We start from the raw sequence: 20,041 nt of genomic DNA on the forward strand, positions 1-20,041 counted from the left end.
CTGTACAGTTTTTAGAATGGGTTAACAAAAATATCCTTTTCCCTCGTAAGCTTAAGTCAAGTTTTTAAAACATTTTTTTACTGTTTTCAGGGAACTGTGCAAATAAGCCTAGAAATTGGGGGTTCTATAAATTTCTTTGGCATTATGCATAAATTTTTGGCTCCATAAAAATTTTACTTTTATTACCTCTACTTTAACCCCCCCCCCCCCCCCCCCCCCCCCCCCCCCCCGGGGGGGGGGGGGGGGGGGGGTTTTTAAAAAATGGAAAATTTTTTCTTTAAAAAACGGGTTCCAATCATTTTTAGCCAAAATTGAACAAACCCTACAAATTGGGGAAAAGGAAAAATGGGAACTTTTTTAAAACTGTTTATAAAATTTTTTGAAAACAGCCCACAATTGATTTGATTTTTTAAGTTGACTCCAACGGGGAAAAAAACTTCCAAAATTTTTTTTTTTTTTTAGATTTGTTTTTCCTTTTAAAAACCAATGCGATTAACGGGTTTTTTGGTTTTTGTGCCCGGCAAGACAGCCTTCTTACTAAAAGCTCCATACTTATTTTTTGACCACCCTGGTGAAAAAAGGACATTGTGTTTTCCTAAACCTTGCATTTGGGTTTTGGGTCATCGAATCCCAGTAAAAAACCCCCCCCCACCCCCCAAACGCAATTGGGAGAAAGAAACCCCCCCAAATTAAATATGATTAAAAGCCGGACCCTGGTAAGAAAAGGGGTAACAGCCCCCCCCCCAAAAGGGAATAAACAGTGCCCCGCCCCCAAAGCCAAAAAAAATAAACCACCCCATTTCGGGGAAAAAAAAATTGCCCCAAACGGAGATAAAACAGAAACATTTTAACCAAAACAGGAAACCCCAAAGAAATTATTACGGGTTGAACCCAAGAAGGAAAAATTTTTTCAAATTTTTTGTGACTTGGAAAAAAATTGACTGAAGGAAAGGTGGTTTTGATGAAAAATCGGGGGGGGAAATTTAAAGGGGGTACAATATGTCGGGGGTATTAATGGTGAACTGATGGGAGTACAACCAAAAAAATTTTTTATCGGGACGTTGAGTCCTTTTTTTTTATTAGGGACAGGGAAGTGGTGAAAAGGGGGCCCCTACTTGTTTTTTTGCAATCTTTTACTTAAAAGAGGAACATTTGGGGGGCTCTAAGGGGAATATTCTAAACAAAATAATCCATAAGAAGTAATTTTAAATAAATAAAATTAGGATGGGGGATAATTGGGTAAATAATTTAATATTATACTTAAATAATTAACCTTGGGAATGAGCATAAGATTATTAGATGAGAAAGGATTGAATCAGTGTGGTTATCAGCAGTTCTGCAGATGGACCCTAACAATTTTCCAAGTGCTGATTTTGTACTGCATATAGAAGGAAAATTGTGTCACCAGCACCATTCCTTTGTTGCATTAGAAAGCAATAATGGACAATATAATTTATTTTTTTTAATAATTTAAAAAAAGTACTCTAAACAAGTTCACATGTCGGGATTATATGAGGAGGTAACATGTACCCACCATTTGGGTTATTTATTGACATTATTGGCACTGCATAACAAGTGCCGATCATTCCCTATAAGCATTAAAGGCAATCACTTAAGCAACCTCAGCGGCGATCCTAACTTAATTGATAGCTGCTACAGTGTGTTAGGAATTGTAGCAAGAAGCTACTATCCATCTTTGTTATGCTTTACCAAAGTTGCTTGACAGTTTGGCAAACTGCTATTAAGCAAAAACCCAATAGCTCTTTGTTTAGACTAAAGATAATTTCTTACAGCCAGTGAACTGTAGCAAAGACAGCAGTTTTCTAGAGATTAGCAAAAGTAAATGATGCAGCAATGAGCTATAATACATATCTATAATAAAATATGTCTTTGCTTAGCATGAAGACCCCTTTTTTTGGACTAACACTGAAAATATTTTTACTTTTTGTCCTCATCCTTAAACGGGGTAGGGGGTATAAAATGGTAGTCACTGCCCTTGCTGCAGCACTGTGCCATATCATTGTTCAGAGACAACAATGGTGAGCACCAAGCAATATCCAGGTAGGGGGAAAAATGGGACACTTGGAAACAAGTTAGTGTGGCAACTGGTAAGATTAATCAAGAGATTGCTGGTGCTCCAACACAACAGCCCACACACCTGAATTGTATGTAAAGAGATGAGCTCGCCTAACAGAAAAAAGTAGTACCTATTCCCATCATAATTAAGACAGAGTTTTTAAAAGCACTTTTGTGGTATACCTGTTGGAGGGATCAACCCCAGTGGCAGGAAATAAACCTGAAAGGCTAAATTTTGGGGGAGTTGGGATGGGTGGGCTTGGGCCAGAGACAGGCTGGCTCTTTAACTAAAACATGCTTTAACCATTACCATCATACATGGGACTCAGATCTAGGGGTGAATCCTGTAGCACTTGGATGTTGGGATGCTCAAGAAACACATGCACTGCAGATGTAGTTTCATACTCTGAAATCCAAGGTGAAGGAGATGTAGGCAGGAAGTAGTAAATCCACACCGTTTATTTAGAAGAATAAGCACTTTCATCCCAAATAGTTAAATTTATCAGGAACTTGGAAACAGGTCCCAGAAACACTGGTAGAATTAGTACAAGGGCCCAGTAACTCAAGTATGAACAGTGTTCGGCCTCTCAGAGGGAGTCCCAGAGGTAGGGGGTTGTGCATCAGGCTTCAGCTCTGAGCCCAGTGCTGTTCATACTGGTGATGGATTACATCAGCAAACAGATTGGAGGGAACAGAGCAGGAAAGCTCTTTAATGCAGATGATGTGGCATTACAGATGAATAAACTGTAGGCAGTAGAGTGGTATTGAATCCAGAGAGATGGTGACCGTGGACATGACACCCTGACCCCATGTAAAAATGGCAAAAAGGGGGTTGATGATGATCATGACTTTCAGTTTAACAGTATTCAATACTGTATCATATACTGTGTTCTTCAGATATTCTATAAAATGCACAGGTGCACAAACTGGATCTTGTGCAGAGTATACTAAACACCACCCTACAAAAACATATATTCCAGTACTGTATGAATGTGCTTTTATTATAAAAATGACAGCAGAAGTGGTTTTGCCAAAGGCTTTTTCACTGCTGCAGTGCTAGCCCATCATCACCTTTAAACAGACAGGTGCCAACATGTGATTGTTCTCTAACCACAGAAACTAGTTCATCATATAAACCAAAACATTCATAAACCACTTCCCATATAATAAGTAAATGGTTAAACTTTATATTTAATAAATACTAAAATAATATATAATGCATATAGGCATATAACTTATGACATTAAAACTATTTATTTAATAGTTTCATATATCCTCATTTAAGCCTGATGCGAGAAAAGACCTCAGAAATATAGCCCATATTCTGTCTTTACTTTTTAACAGCAAATGTTTTGATTGGAAGAAAAGCTGCTCAACACCATATCTATGCCTGTAAATGAAAATGCACCCAGAACCATGAATAAGAGAATATTTATAAAATAATACTTACAACTAAAGCAGATTGCAGTCTTCTGCTTCAATGTACAGTAAGTTTGTTCGACATAGTATGTACATGCTGGGCATTTTAGCTATAAACTACCCAATCACTATTATACCTAACATTGTGCCTAGTAGCAAATGTATTTTTTGTATGTGTATTAACAGAAAGCCTTCAGCTGTCTCTCATCAAACAAATCTGTTTCCACATCATGAAAAAAGCTGCCCTTGAATAGGATGTAACAATACCTTTGTAAAATATGCTGGTTTGCCATTGACTGTTGTGCCATGTATTATAATAAACTTAATAGTGGTGACTTTTGTCTTATTTTCAACATGATAATGTGATACTGATGATCTAGGTGCACTCTGGACCTCAGCCCTAGCTCAATAACAGATCCCTGCTTTTGCCATTTAAAGAGCTCTTGCTCTGCTCAATCCTTTCTCTTGTGGTTTACTAGTGGAAAATATCAGCTTCTGATATGGGCACTGATTTTTCATTGCAAATTTTAGTCATTCTTAAAATATTATGGCATAAAGATATTTTAATTATATATTTACGGTGGCATCTGTTTCCAGAAAGTAATGCATTTTTAATAAGTGGGTTGCAAAAAGAATGACGTTTAAAAAAATCTATCTTCCTTTCTGCTAATTATAATGTTAAAAGTTAAAAAAAATCATAAGACAAGGTGAAACCTATATCAAATGCATTGGTGTAAAAAAAAAAAAAAAAAAGACAAATTCCTTCATCTCATTTAGGCTGCTACTTCAGAATAACCAGTGATCATCAAGGAAATGTTTCCATATACCACTCTCTTCCAAAAAAAAAATGATATTCATTAAAAATGTAATAATGCTTCAAATAGCTGATGAACAAGTCAATTGTGGGTAGATGTTATGGGCAGACAGCCTCCATATTACAATAAGATATCTGCTTTTGCTGATTCTCTGTACAGTATTACTGAAAAGTACAAGTCTGACATACCTTTTCCTGTCATGGGTATTCAGTGTTCACTAATATATTATTACTGTTTTGCAATGGAGAGGAAGACATTGTGGCAAACATGACAGCCTGCCAGAAGTGACAAGAAATACTCTCCAGGTGGCAGGGTAAGTCTACTGTATTGCTGACATTATGTATCTGTACTTAACGTGTTTATCACGGTACTGATTTTTTTTCAGTTTATTATTTCATCATTGCTTATTTGAAGCTTTCAAGTTTTCATTTATTTCTGTTCAGCTGTTGTAAAATGTTCTAGTAATCTTTGCATTTGCTATGTCCATAGGACAACTATACTTAACCTATTTTCCATAGCAGTGAGCATTTTTTTTCCATTTTAATAGTTCACCATTGGCTTGCTATTCACCGCCTTTGTATATTTCATCCATTTACTTTGCTGTTGTCCTACATACTGTGCCAGTTCTGCATTCATATCCCCCTACTGTTATCGTCTATTGTACAATAGTTCCCACTCATTGTTTTATATTCCTTTGCTGTCTGTAGTTTCACATATATACTAGCTCAATCCATCTCAGAAAAAAACGTGGTAAATATTAATCTTTACAAAATTAACTGGTTCCAATCATACCTGTCAGTCTCTTAGCACAAAAAGTCTGAACAAAGCCTGACATAATTGGGGGGGGGACAAAGGCCCAAAAATAGGGACACATTTTAAATACTGCTCTTATAAACATAGTTGCTAGAATAACAGCCCACAATTGCACGGGTTTGCACTTGTTTAAGCTCTGCACTGCAGCGCCAAGCTGAGGAAAACTATTACTGGTGCCAGAAAGTCTGCTCTTCTGTTTTTCCCTTAGATCTTGCTAGTTCTCTCTTGCACTTCAAATAGCCTAATCGCTTTGCACTTAACAGGTTTTTGTAGCAATTATTGTAGCACACCTAAGTGCTATTAGCACTAGTCACATTCTTCACTGAAATAGCTCCAGTACTTAGTATTTATGACCACCCCTCCTGGCATGATTAAAGGACAGTTCCCCGTGCTTTCTCCTATTAACCTGGTGCACTTGGGCATTCTGAGTCAGTGCAGCAACTGCCTCATGTACACAGACAACCCTCTCCTCCTACCTCCCAACAGTCAGACTTGTGAGAAATGCACTTATACCACCAAATTGAAAGCTATGCACTCTTCAGCCAAGACCGGACTCGCTGGTCAAGAGGAGAAGGTCAACACCTGCACCACACCACAAGGAATAAACAGTGCTCCAGAACACTCACTATCACAGCTCTCATATAAAAACATAAACCACACACCCACCTTCGTGGAGGCTCTCAATAGAAATGTACCCAAACAGCAGAGACCTCCAAGACAGAAACGCAGTCGACCACCACAACACAGTGCAAACCACAAGACACACAGTTCACTTCCACAGTGTGCCCCTCAACCTAAGCCCCTAAGGCTAAACATTTTGCTACAAGTCTTTGTAGACTTGGAGAAAGCATATGACAGGGTGCCTAGAGAAGAGTTGTGGTATTGTATGAAGAAGTCGGGAGTGGCAGGGAAGTATGTAAGAGTGGTACAGGATATGTACGAGGGTAGTGTGACAGTGGTGAGGACTGCAGTGGGAGTGACAGATCCATTTAAGGTGGTGGTGGGATTACCTCAAGGATCAGCTCCGAGTCCTTTCTTATTTGCAGTGGTGATGGACAGGTTGACAGATGAGATCAGACAGGAGGCCCCGTGGACTATGATGTTTGCAGATGACATTGTGATCTGTAGTAAGAGTAGGAATCAGGTTGAGGAGACTCTGGAGAGGTGGAGATATGGTCTAGAGAGCAGAGGAATGAAGGTCAGCAGGGCTAAGACAGAATATATGTGTGTAAATGAGAGGGAGGGTAGAGGAATGGTGAGGATGCAGGGAGTAGAGTTGGTAAAGGTAGACGAGTTTAAGTACTTGGGATCAGCAGTTCAGAGTAATGGTGAATGTGGAAGAGAGGTGAAGAAGAGAGTACAGGCAGGATGGAATGGGTGGAGAAGAGTGTCAGGAGTGATTTGTGACAGACGGGTACCAGTAAGAGTGGAAGGGAAGGTCTACAAGAGGGTAGTGAGACCAGCTATGTTAGATGGGTTGGAGACAGTGGCATTGACAAAAAGGCAGGAGTCAGAGCTGGATGTGGCAGAGGTAAGATGTTAAGATTTGCACTCGGTGTGACTAGGATGGATAGTATTAGGAATCAGTATATTAGAGGGTCAGCTCATGTTGGACAGTTTGGAGACAAAGCAAGAGAGACTAGATTGTGTTGGTTTGGACATGTGCTGAGGAGGGATGATGGGTATATTGGGAAAAAGATGCTAAGGATGGAGCTGCCAGGTAAGAGGAAAAGAGGAAGGCCTAAGATAAGGTTTATGGACGTGGTGAGAGAGGACATGCAGGCGGTTGGTGTGACAGAGCAAGATGCAGAGGATAGGAAGAAATGGAAAGAAATTATCCACTGTGGCAACCTCTAGGTGACTCAATAGTGAGGCACACAGATGTCCCACTCACTAGGTTGAATAAGGAGAGGGTAATAGTCACCTGTCTATCATGTGCCAGAAACCAACACACAATACATGCACTCAGGTCATTACACAAGTACAAGTATGATTCTGCCATTGTCCAAGTGGATGTGAATGACCTGAGATGCACCTCCCTGCAGTACATGAAGAGACATAGTGGAGCTCTCAGATTATGTGGCACAGGCAGGTATGACACTAGCCATGAACAGTATCCTACCGTCATCCACAATGATACCGCAGTACAAACAAAAAATGACTGACTTCAACAATTGGCTACGTTTCTGGTGTCATTCTAAGGGGATCCAGTATCTGTCTGCTTCGGATGACATGATTGACAGACCTCGATGCTTTGCCAGAGATGGCCTGCATCTCTCACCCCTTCATTTCTGGGTAATGGCTAAAGCTCTTGCCACCCCTATAGCACCTTTTATAGGTGGTGTTCCAAAGACTAAATTACCACTGTAACAGCTATAAATAAATGCAATCTAAGGGTCATGCTGCTCAGTGCTAGAAGTCCAAATCTCAATATGCACTCACTTGAAGCACTCCTCAAAATGGAGAACATCGACATTTGTGCTGTAACGTAGACCTGGTTTAAAGTGGCAGAAAGCACCCCTGCACTACCAGGCTATAACTCATTCCACACCTTTCAGCCCTGAAACATGGACCAAAGCTCCAAAGGTGGTGGTGTCTTCATATTCATAAAGGATATGCACACCTCCAGACTAGTAGCCCAGCATAATGCATCTGAGATACTTCAGGTACAACCAACATTGGGTAAGACGGCGATCCAGGTCATAGCCTGCCATATGTCTCCAACCATGTCCCTAGACTCACTCCACATTTCTAAGCACCCTGGTTTCTATCAAGTCCAACCCAACACTCTCTTACTAGGAGACTTTAACTACCCCTCCATAAACTGGGAAAACTACTCAAGCACTAATACACTGGCCCAACGCTTCCTGGAATTCATCAATTCCAATTCCCCGGACCAGCTCATTCTGACCCCCACTAGAGGAAGCAACATCCTTGACCTGGTTATTACTAACATGGGTGACCATTGCCCTACACCAATAGTCAATCCCTCCCTGGTCAGATCCAACCATAAACTAATCACCATGGAAATCCACATCTCACCCACACCCCCCACAAAGGTAACCACCTTGAAAACCTTCTCCAAAGCTGACTTTGGACTCCTAAAAACAGAGGTGGCTAACTTCACGGCAACCATGCCAATGGAAAATAGCTGCATGACTGCCGAATCATACACTGATGCACTGTACAAACATGTACACAAATGCATTGAACTAGCCATACCCAACAGAACCAAGATGCTCTCCTCCAAAAAAAGGAAGCCAATCTGGTGGTCCCCTACCATTAATAAACTCTACAACAGAAGGAAAAAACTGTTGCAGAAAAAGGTGAAGTCCCAAGAAGGCATAATTGCAGCAGACACTGAAAACAATCACAAAGCCTTCTATAGCTATATCGAGAACCTCCACCACAATACCCAGATTTGCTCCAAGATACTGCACAATGGTAACTCCTATACTCAGCCAACATACTGCCCGACAGATTCAGTGCCAACTTTACCCCTCCCCCCCAAGAACCACTCACAATACTGGAAGAATGCCAGGCACCCAGCATTACTGCAGCACAGGTTAAAGCTGCATTGTCCAAGACCAAGAGTGCAGTTTCCATGGGACCCGATAATATCCCTGGCTGTGTTCTACATGAACTAAAAAGCAAACTGGCGCCACATCTGTGTGCCCTGTTCAGTCACAGCCTCACCTCAGGGTTTGTCCCTACCGAATGGTGCACTGCTACAGTTATCCCTCTCCATAAAGGGGGAGTGACTACAGATCCTGGGAATTATCGTCCCATTAGCCTGATGAGTCTGATATGTAAAGCTATGGAGTGCATCATCATGGACCTGATTAACAAAGATATAGGAAATCTCCAAACTCTGGACCCCACTCAATTTGGTTTTGAGAAAGGGAGATCATGACTGCTCAACCTGGTTGACTTCTTTGAGTCTGTCAGCAGGGCTGTGGATGAAGGCAAGGCAGTGCATACAGCCTACTGTGATCTGGCCAAGGCCTTTGATACCATTCCTCACTCGGGCATTATTGATAAACGCACCAAACTAGGCATCAACCCCTATATCACTAGGTGGGTTGCAAATTGGCTCACAGAACACACAGTGTGAAAGTAGCAGACTCCAATTCAGACAGACGACCAGTCACGAGTGGAGTCCCACAGGGATCAGTCCTGGGTCCTCTCCTGTTCAGCATCTACTTCTCAGACGTTCACCAACACAAAGGGACTCTGGCTGACCAGACGACTGCAAGCTGGGAGCCATTATTAACTCCCCAAATGATTCAAACATCCTACAGAAAGGCCTCACTGAGACCAATGACTGGTGTCAAAAACCATGGCCTTAAGCTTATCGCCAATAAATGTGTTGGCATCCCCTTTGGTAAAAACTCAGTTCCCACTAATTACCACATTGATTGGAGCCCACTGAATGCGTTATAGGAGATCTGGGGAATCAGGTTGACAGCAACCTCTCCTTCGACCACCACATTGCCACTGTGGTCAGAAAGTCCTTCTGTGTAGCACATCTCATTACCAAGGGTTTTGCATCCAGGAAGAAAGGTCATCATCTCTCTCTACTCTTCCCTCATTAGACCAGTCATTGAGTATAATGCCCCATTTGGCATGTACCTCACTAGACACCTGCAACAACTGGAGAGGACACAGAAGTACCTCACAAAGAGGATCATAGGCATTAAACACATGTCCTACACGGACAGACTCAAAAAGACTCCAGCTATTCTCTTTCTCATATCGCCTACTTAGAGGTGATCTCTGCTTGACTTACAAAGCCATGTCTGACCCAGCTCTGTTAGAAATGCTACATCTTAAGAAATCCCAATCCCTCTGCACCACACGCTGCAGAGACTTCAACATCATTACCACAATCAGAGACTGCCATGCTCTGGAATAGACTTCCCATACATGTCAAGCAGAGCACCTTGCTGACCCTCTTCAAGAGAAATCTTGAGGAGTGGATGGGTAATAGAAAGTTCACCCCAGTGATCACTCCAATGGCTCTACTTGATAGAGGCACTGGGAACTAACGTTGGGCAGCATGATGTCAGGGCACATCTATGGGCTAGCCTTGTAAAGGCTCCAGGGCCATTAGCCTAGTACACACCTATGAACAGGATTTGTCTCAGCATGAATTTTTCTGAAAGATATGAAGATTGAAACTCAAATGTATATCCTTACTTAATGACTTAAATTTTCAGATCATCCCAGTTGTTTGCAAGAAAAATCACAAATTTTATGACCAATACACCAAAAATATGACTCAAATCTGTGCAAAAATCTGGTCAGTTAAGAGATATAGTTCCAATTATATTTATTTATTTATTTTACATTTGTTGACTGGGATAGACCGACTAGATACATGTCCATTTTTAGTGGAGGCCCAGGGAGAAAAGCTCCAAGGTCAGCAAATTAGATTAAAAAATACTGTGTATAAATTAATTAACATATCTTAAGCAAGCAGTTAAATTTAAGATAAAATATTTACAGAGGTTTCATACCTAGGCAAATTATAGAAGTTCCAGGGTTAAAGAAACTCAGAGAGTAGGTCATCATTAAGTAATTCAAGACAGCTAAGAATAGGTTCATAGGTAGGTACTAGGCTATCTGCCCGAAGGCATTTATAAGCCTATCCGGAATGTGTTGGCTTTTGCCACTCCCTGTGCCTCTGTCCAGCAGAGCCATTGAAGTGATCCCTGGGGTAAACTTTGTTTCCCATCCACTCGTCAAGATTTATCTTGAAGAGTGTTAGCAAGGAGCTCTGCCTAATGTAGATTGGAATCTTGTCCAGAGAATGGGTAGTCTCTGGGACAGGAATCTATCCCTCCAGCAAGTCCTATTTATTGTTGTGGTGAGGTTTAGATCCCTGGAGCATATGGCTCGAGGGGATATGGTTTTCTTTAGGTGGAGCATGTCCATCAATTCTGAGTTGGACATGGCCTTGTATGTCAGGCAGAGATCACCTCTGAGTAGGCGGTATGCAACCGAGTACAGCTGGAGTTTTTTCAGTCAAGCTACATAGGGCATCTGCTCGAGGCCAGTGATCCTCTTGGTGAGGTACTTCTGCGGTCTATCCAGTTGTTGCAAGTGTCTTGTAAGGTACATCCCAAATGGGGCATTGTACTCTATGATGGGTCTGATGAGTGATGCATAGAGGGGCTCAATGACCTCTTTCGATCTGGATGCAAACCCTTTTGTGATTAGGTGGGCCACCAGACCTCTCAACCAATCAGGGACAAATTTCAACAGAATCAGGGACAAGTCACAAAAAAATCAGGGACAATCAGGGACACTTTTAAAATATTAGTGCTATTAACTTGAAACATTGACAGAATCAGAGCATATACATTAATACACATTTTCTGAAGTAAAAAAAATCTATAACTCTTAATTATTGTCATTATTCATTAAGTGTAATTCACCACCTTTCCTCCAAAAGTCACTAGTTTTAGGAGGGATTAAGAGGGACAGAGCTAACATTTGATCAGGGACAGCTGAGAGGTATGTGGGCCACATAGAAGGATTTTCTAACCACTTTGGCAATGTGATTATCAAAGGATAGGTTACTATCTACTTGGGTCCCCAGATCCTTTATTACATCTTCTGTATTTAGGGGGCTACCACCTATGCGGTAGTTTGTGGGTACTTTGTTTTTTTCAAAGGGGATGACTATGCACTTTTTGGCATTTAGCTTGAGGCCATGGTTTTGACACCAGGTATCTGTCTCAGTGAGACCCTTTTGGAGGATGTCTGTGTCAGCTGGAGAGTCAATTATAGCCCCTAGTTTGCAATCATCTGTGAACTTGGTCAGCTATAGTCCTCCTGTGCTTACCTGTACCTCTGAGAAGTATATGCCGAACAGGAGGGGTCCTAGGACTGAGCCCTGGGGAATGCCACTTGTAACCAGTTTAGAGTCAGACCTAGTTCCCACAACTCTTACCATGTGGGTTCTGTCCGTGAGCCAGTTGGCAACCCATCTCATGACGTAGGGTTTTATGTTCAGTCTGGTGAGCTTGTCTATAATACCTGAATGGGGAATGGTGTTGAAGGCCTTTGCAAGGTCTAGGTAGGCTGTGTGGACCACCTTTCCCTCTACTGTTATTAACTCATACAGTCCGTTACAGATAAAAAAATTTACAATGGTTATATAGCTAAACATGTTAGAGTTAAACAAAGTAAAGGTCAGAATAGTGCCACAGGTAAGCTAAAATAACAACTATTTTAGTCTAATTGTCAAGGAGAGTTAGTTGGGTTTGCTACACTGACATAGCCAGTTTAGTGTCAGATGTTGTTTAAGTCTAGTCTTGAACTGACTCAGGGAGTTGAGCAAAGTGATTTTGGTTAGACAGAGTTCCAGGATCTGCCTACAGTGTTAGCGAAGAGGTAGTCCCCGGCAGAGTTATTAGTTTTGATAGTCTGAACTAGTACTTTATTAGAGGAATGAAGAGGTCGGGAATGTGAATAGAGGGTGATAATATTTTTAAGAGCAGGAGTATTATCTGGATTGTAAAGGATCTTATGGGAAATAGTCATGAGGTTATATTGGATCAAGCTGGGTAATTCTAGCCACCCAAGCTGGATTAGGTTAATACAATGGTGAGTCCTATAAGGCAGGTCAGTGGCAAATTTGACAGTATAGTTTTAGCAGATGGAGAGTTTTAAGGACAGATTTGTTTAGACTGGAGAGTATAGTTTTTTATTGATGGTCTTTATGGATTGATTAACATGTAGGTCAAATTTAAGATTATTATTGATTAAAACACCTAACAGTTTTGTAGAGGTGTCTGGGGAGATTATTGTGCCATTATTACATTTAATGGTAAAAGTGAATGCAGTAGACCTCTGTTGGTGAGAAAAGCAACAGTTTGTTTTTTTTGGGATTCAGGATCAGACGGCGACCAGAAAGCCAGTTTTCAATTATGTTAAAGGTGGTTTGTTTAGCTGACCACAGTTCATTTGGAGATGTGGCTGAGCATATCAGGGTGGAGTAATCGGTGTATTGGACACAGCTGACTGTAGGGATGGCAGAATAGAGGTCATTAATGAAGATGGAGAAAAGAAGGGACCCTAGTATGGATCCCTGGGGTACACCTAGTGTGTTGAGTAAAAGTTTAGAAAGTTTGTTTTGCCAAAGGACAGCCTGCTGTCTATCATTTAGATAAGATTGGAACCACTGGATGGCTGTAGTATCTAGGCAGAAAGTTTTCAGGGTGTGGATTAGCAATTGGTGATCCACCATATCAAATGCCTTGGAGAGATCCAAGAAGAGGGCTGAGGATATGTTATTGTTATTACAGTTATGGTTTATGGTATTGGAGAAGGCTAGAAGGGCTGAAGTAGTGCTGTGGAGAGGTCTGAAGCCGTACTGGGAGTCTGCCATGAGGTTATTCTGTGTTAGGTAATGCATCAGTTGTCTGTGGATACATTTTTCCATAATTTTTGCAAGTATGGATAGTATTGCTATTGGCCTATAATTGGATAACTCAGTAGAGGTACCTCCTTTGTGAAGTGGGATTACATAGGATATTTTCCAAATAGAAGGGATTCTGGCTTCTGTTATTGTTCGATTAATTAGTATCGAGATGGAGTAAGCAATGGCATTGGCTGCTTTTTGTAGATACTCGGCAGGGAGTTGATCAGCGGAGAGTGTGATTGGTTTTAGTTTTTTAATCAAGGTATGGATGAGTGAGGTGGCAACTGGTTGGAATCTAAATGTCAGTTGGTTTCTGGGGGTGTTGCTTTCATAGCTGGCGGAGCTGGAGGTAGTTGGCTTGCTAGGACTTGAATGGTTTCAGTAAAGAAATTATTAAAACTGTCAGAGACGTCCTCAGAAGGTTTATCAATGGAGGCTGCAGGGACTGGGGTGGAAGGTTGACCAGGATGTAATAGTTTATTTAAACCTGCCCAGAACTCCTGAGGCTTGTTTTAATTTCTTTCCTGTAGATTATAGTAGTAGTTTTTTTTTTTGTCTTGTAGAATGTTTTTTTTAGTGTTCCTTATTTGCCTATATTGAATGTGATCTTGGGGGTCTTTAGTAGTTCGCCATAGTGCACATGCCTTATTTCTGAGGGTGATTTTTAGTTTAGACTCTTTGGAAAGCCATGGTGCAGTTTTTGCCTTAGTTCTTTTTGAACGAACGGGTGCATGAGAATCTAGGATTTCTAGGAATTTGTTGATAAAGTATGCGACTGCTTCATCTAAGGGGAGATGTCTTAAGATTGACCATTTACATGAGTTTAGCCCTTGTAGGAATCTGGTGGGGTTAAAGTATTTTTTGTTTCTTACCATTCTAAGTAAGGGTTGTTGACAGTTGATGGCTTTGTGCTTAATAATATAACTGAGAAGGTGATTGCTTAGGTCATCAGAGAGGGTCCCAGAGGTGTACAATTGGGGATGACTATTTATGTGTACCCAATCAAGTATGCTTTCTTTTTGGTTTGGGTTACCTACCTTGGTAGGCGTTGTGATGATTTGTGAGAATGCATGCAGGTTAACATAGGTAGTTGGGGAGTCTGAGGAAAAGGTAATCCAGTCTATGTTAAGGACTCCGATTAGTATGGTTTCTTGGGGGTAGTGACATGTTAGACAGTGAAGGGTATCTTCAAGTGTAGCTACATTATTCCCTGGGGGAATGTACATACAGATGATATAAATACACTTATTTTTATTAATTTATAGCTTAGTGGCAAGAATCTCCGAGTTGTGAATTTGAGGTGGATGTATAATTATATCAGACAACTGATCCCAAATGTAGGGTTACACCTCATTAATTTACATATAACGATAACAGACAATCATTATCCACTAACCAAAAAGCGCACGGTACCATCTATCACAACTTCTTCTTTTTTCGGCTGCTCCTGTTAGGGGTTGCCACAGCGGATCATCTGTTTCCATTTCTTCCTGTCCTCTGCATCCTGCTGTCACACCAACCACCTGCATGTCCTCTCTTACCACATCCATAAACCTTATCTTAGGCCTTCCTCTTTTCTGGTTACCCGGCAGCTTCATCCTTAGCATCTTTTTCCCATTTCCCAATATACTCTGCATCCCTCCTCAGCACATGTCCAAACCAAAGTAATCTTGCCTCTCTGGCTTTGTCTCTGAACCTTCCAACCTGGGCTGACCCTCTATTCCTAATCCTGTCCACCCTCGTCACACCCAGTGCAAATCTTAATATCTTTAACTCTGCCATGTCCAGCTCTGACTCCTGTCTTTTTGTCAATGCCACTGTCTCCAACCCATTAGCTGGTCTCACTACTCTCTTGTAGACCTTCCCCTTCACTCTTACTGGTACTCGTCTGTCACAAATCACTCCTAACACTCTTTTTCACTCACTCGATCCTGCCTCTACTCTCTTCTTCACTTCTCTTCCACACTCACCATTACTCTGAACTGTTGATCCAAAGTATTTAAACTCATCCACCTTCGCCACCTCTACTCCCTACATCCTCATCATTCCTCTATCCTCCCTTTCATTCACACACATGTATACCATCTATCACAACTGGTTCCTGTTAAATCTCTTTCTGAATACCCCTACTTCGTATTTTAAACACTTATGTAAAATATCCACCATAAACAACTACAGATCAGCAAAAGCGATTTCTCTAAAAAATGTGAAAATTAATCCTGGTTATTGTGTGTGGCTTGCTCAGCAAAAATCGTTAAGATTCCATTAGAAAATTAGAAGGTAGCAACCATGTAAAGCAGCATGACTTTGAACACGTAAAACAAAGTGACGCTATATTTTAACCCCTGGAGCCTGCCTTGTAGACACATTGTGATAAAAATAATACACGTGCATTATATTTCACCATATTCATTCATATCCCTCGAATCGGGGACAAATTTAGAAACAACCAGGGGCACTTTTTAAAATAGTACGGTTATTCTTCAGACATACGAGAATGATGACTAATATGTATTTTCTGAAGTAACACAGGTCTATAACTCAAATTGTTGTCTTTATTAAGTGTAATTCACCACATTTCCTCCAAAGGTTACCAACATTAGGAAGTACTGAGAGAGAGTTAAACCTTGAGAAAAAAATCAGAAACAGCGCAGTTGTAACTTCCGTACTACAAGGCGGAAATAAATGACGTCCAACATACGGATGCTATAATCACGTGACATAAAGACGTCTGTCGTGATTGGAAGTAGTCTATGTACTGTGTTTTGAGAGTCTGGCAGTTTCTGGAAACATGCGAAGGTAAACTGGGATTTTCACAAGAAACAGGAATGTAAAGAGTGTAATGTGGGATGACTTGGAAGCACTGAAGTTGAGTTGACTTTAATGTTTACATGCTAGCCAACCAAACTCACGTTTAATTCATGTTTCCTATAAAGTGCCCTGAGCTATTTCTTTAGTATGGCTAGTAGTTCTGTATTTGTGATCACCCATGTATTACCGTACTATTTTTTCTGATTTCTTCTCTTTTGTAACGTTAGGAGTTTTGTTGATCGGGTCTTCGGAATCTGAATGATTGTTTTTCTGCTTCGATACCTGTTACTACTTTAGAATGCATCTTGCTTCCCTTGTAAGCCAGTGAACCGGAAACGAACGAGACATTCTGTCTAAATTAAACACTATGTAACAAGTATGACGTAATTGCTGTAATTACTCAAAGTTTGACATATCATTATTAAAAAGTGTTAATTGGCCCCCATCCCAATTAGGCTGCAGAGTATGGAGCAAGGGTTGTTGTCATGAAAGTCCCAAAGGTTGAAAAGGTGTTCATTTAATTCGGTTCACGTTTGCTGTGAACCAAATAATTTGTTAAAATAAATATAGTTTCGGGTATAAAAAACAGGAAATTAGAACCCATCCTGTTAAAATATGTGGGAAATAATTATGTGAATTAAAAAGCTTTCATTGCATAATGATTAGGGGTCGACGTATTCATCCCTCCCCACGTCATGGATATCGACATTTTTTTTAGCTCAAGAATCGCAAAGGTAAATAGTAATAAGAAACAGCTGTCGGGGAGTTTTAAAGTGTTATAGTAACACAATTAGAAGGTTAATAGATGTACAGCTTTTGCATCATCATACGCTTTTCGGAATAATAAAAATCTTGAAAAAAAATGAACATTTTCAATAAAAAAAATCATTTAATAAAAAAATGAACATTTTGGCATTGGTGACTGACTGTAATTATCTGAAAATGATGAAAATTCAGAGGGGGAGGGCAAAATGTAAGGCAAAAATTAGGGACAGTTGAGAGCTATGCCTTTCCTGCACCACTGGATTCTGTTAGAAAACTAGGGGAGAGCTAATGAAGGAAAGAGGAGTAAAATATGGGTGAGGGGCGTGGCTACAAGAAGGTCAGACCCGTGCAAATTTGTAAAAGATGAGTCGAAATTGTTGCAACAATTTCACATTTGTGGCATTTAGTATGTAGCAAACTGGCATTTTCAAGTTTGAGTTATTTTGGCTTAGATCAGAATTGAACGAAATGGTCATTGGTCATGCACAGTGTTATGTTTTAGTTTTGTTTTAAAACCTGATAGTAGTTTGTATATACAAACCACACTTAAATTTTGACAGCGTTTGATTGTTTCAACAGTCTCAGCTTCTTTTCTCAAGAACCAGGAACAAAGCTAGACATAATGAGGAGGGTAACACAAAAGGTGCAAAATCAGGGATGGTCTTTAAACATTATAGGGTCATAGGTAGGTACTAGGCTACAGGGGCGGCTCCTGCTATCGGACTGCCGGACTGCAGCCCTCCCACCTACAAAAAACAAACAAAAAAAAAATCTGTGCAACAAAATAGCACGAGTCCCGACTCCTCTGCGCATGCGCGGACACTCAGACTGCCTTTATCAGCAGTCCAGATGCAGAGAAAGAGGTACCCAGCAACCTGTGCTGTGCGATAACCAGGAATCAGTGCGGTCGACGACCGCACAGACCAGAGGAGCTCTGGACTGCTTCCCTTGCAGGCAGGGCCAATGAGGGGTGAGCTGAGAGATCTCGCAGGGATTTCGCTGCTCTGGCTTCGCGAATGCTGGACAAATGGTCGCTGGCTGGATGGTATGTTCGTGAAACGAGTAGGACAAATGGTCGCTGGCTGGGTGGGATGTTCGTGAAACGAGTAGGTGAGGCTTCGGACATGTTCTGTTCATGAAACTGGTAGGTGAACACTGTGTGTGTGTTGTGTATGTGTGCGCTCATCGACACGCATGTGTGTTCACTTGTGTCTGTGTTTTTTTTTTTTACATACAACACCAATCTTTTTGACTATTGGTGAAATTTTTTGGATTACATATTTATGCATGGTGGCAGTGTAAAATCCTTTGTCTTATAGCTACTACAGAGTATAAGATTAGTTTATGTCCTGTAGTCGCACTTTCAGTGCAAGGATTTCATGTTCACCTGTGTTTGCATGACACAGTCTTTTCCCAGGTACTACAGTTTCCATCTAGAAGTGCTTTTTGTGTGTGTGTGTGTGTTTGTGTGTATGATACATACCTGTTCAGTAGTTTGCTACTTCATTAACTGATAAACTATAGTTGAACACATCGCCCCAGTTATAAGTTATGTCAAACAGAGAGAAAACATTACAGTGTGGTAGCAAGTATCCTTTTCTCCACTATTACATAGTCTAGGCGTTTGGTAGGTAGGTTTCCAGTAAATGTTAACTGACATAAAGGGATTTGATTGACATATGCTCACACCCATTTATATCAGTGGCTTTATAGGTAGCATACTTGCCTTTGATGCTTGGAAGAGCAAAAGGTCCTGGGTTCTTTTCTCATACTGAATGCTTGGATTTTCATTACTGAGATTGCAGTGCAGCATAAGGTGAGTATTGCACTCCTGAATGTGTTATCCTTCAGAGGACATGTTAAACCAAGCCTCCATCAGCCAGAGTTGCTGTCAATTTAGATGTTTTTTAAAGTTCCTATGGCAGTTATCAACAAGTGTTGGGGGTGGGCTACATACACATCGTTGATATTATTAACACTTTTATGTACTTATTAAAATGTGGTACAGTAATTCAGATGAGAGAATGGGCAACCTGTGCATTGCCACCCTGATTAGAGAAGGCAGCTTCTCCAGCAGAGTGTTAATGTACAGGTAATGCCTGATGAAAAACAAGCCTGCTGCTTCATGGCACCATATGAAGGTGTTGAGAAAATTGAAAAGAAAAATAAACAAGCAGCTTCCATTTTTACACTCACTAAATGTGGTTATAAAATTTTAAAAAAGTAAATAAAAGGTGTGTGTGTGTGTGTGTGTGTGTGTGTGTGTGTGAGAGAGAGAGGTGCATCTGATCTATGCATCAGTGCATCTGAGAAAGAAAAAAAAACAGAGTAAGAGAAGACCAATGTCTTTGGACAATTTGCCTTAAAAAAATAAGAAATGCAAAACCCAAATTGCCTGGCATTATTGACTGACCATAATACTCCAGACATACAAGAATTTAGATGCAAAATCGGGGACAGATAAGAAGAGGCATGTGACGGTGGTATCAACCAGGAAGCTGTAACGTGTGTGTGTGTGTGTGTGTGTGTGTGTGTGTGTGTGTAAAATGCCCCAGTTGCTATATACTGGTGGCTAGAGAGAACAAATGGTGGTGGGTAGAGATACTCAGGCTTGAACCCTGGATGCAGGTGGCAAGGACCTGAATTCCCTGTCCACCATCATTTCTAAAAAAAAATTGCAGATTTTTCCCTCATATTTGTTCTGTTGCTCATAAAATCTGTGGTTTCTGTATCTACATTTTTCCTTGGCTTGCAAAGTCTGTAGTGCAGTGGTGCACTGATAGCATTGCTGCCTGACAGCTACAGGTTCTCTGGTTTTATTCTTGGCTGGGGTGCCTTCTGTGTGGAGTCTGCATGTCCTCCCATCTTACAAAGATGTGTCTGGAGTTTCTCCCTGCTCTGCTAAAATTTG

General features: G+C 40.9%; 1 protein-coding gene across 2 annotated transcripts in view; it reads left to right on the top strand.

Moving 5' to 3' along the window:
- The window catches only part of RBM41 (RNA binding motif protein 41), a 507,485-nt gene that overhangs the window by 327,811 nt on the left and 159,633 nt on the right, over positions 1–20,041 (top strand). Inside the window, exon 1 of one of the 2 annotated variants that reach the window (XM_044057652.1) lies at positions 16,273–16,353. The exons of the other annotated variant lie outside the window; for it this stretch is intronic. Coding sequence (XP_043913587.1) covers positions 16,346–16,353 — 8 coding nt within the window. The 5' untranslated portion in view covers positions 16,273–16,345. Of the gene's footprint in view, positions 1–16,272; positions 16,354–20,041 lie in introns of those variants that run through there. 2 annotated transcript variants of the gene reach the window in all.

This window comes from Protopterus annectens, chromosome 15.part0 (genome assembly GCF_019279795.1).
Source record: "Protopterus annectens isolate FY-2018-M chromosome 15.part0, PAN1.0, whole genome shotgun sequence".
Classification (NCBI taxonomy): Eukaryota; Metazoa; Chordata; order Ceratodontiformes; family Protopteridae; genus Protopterus; species Protopterus annectens.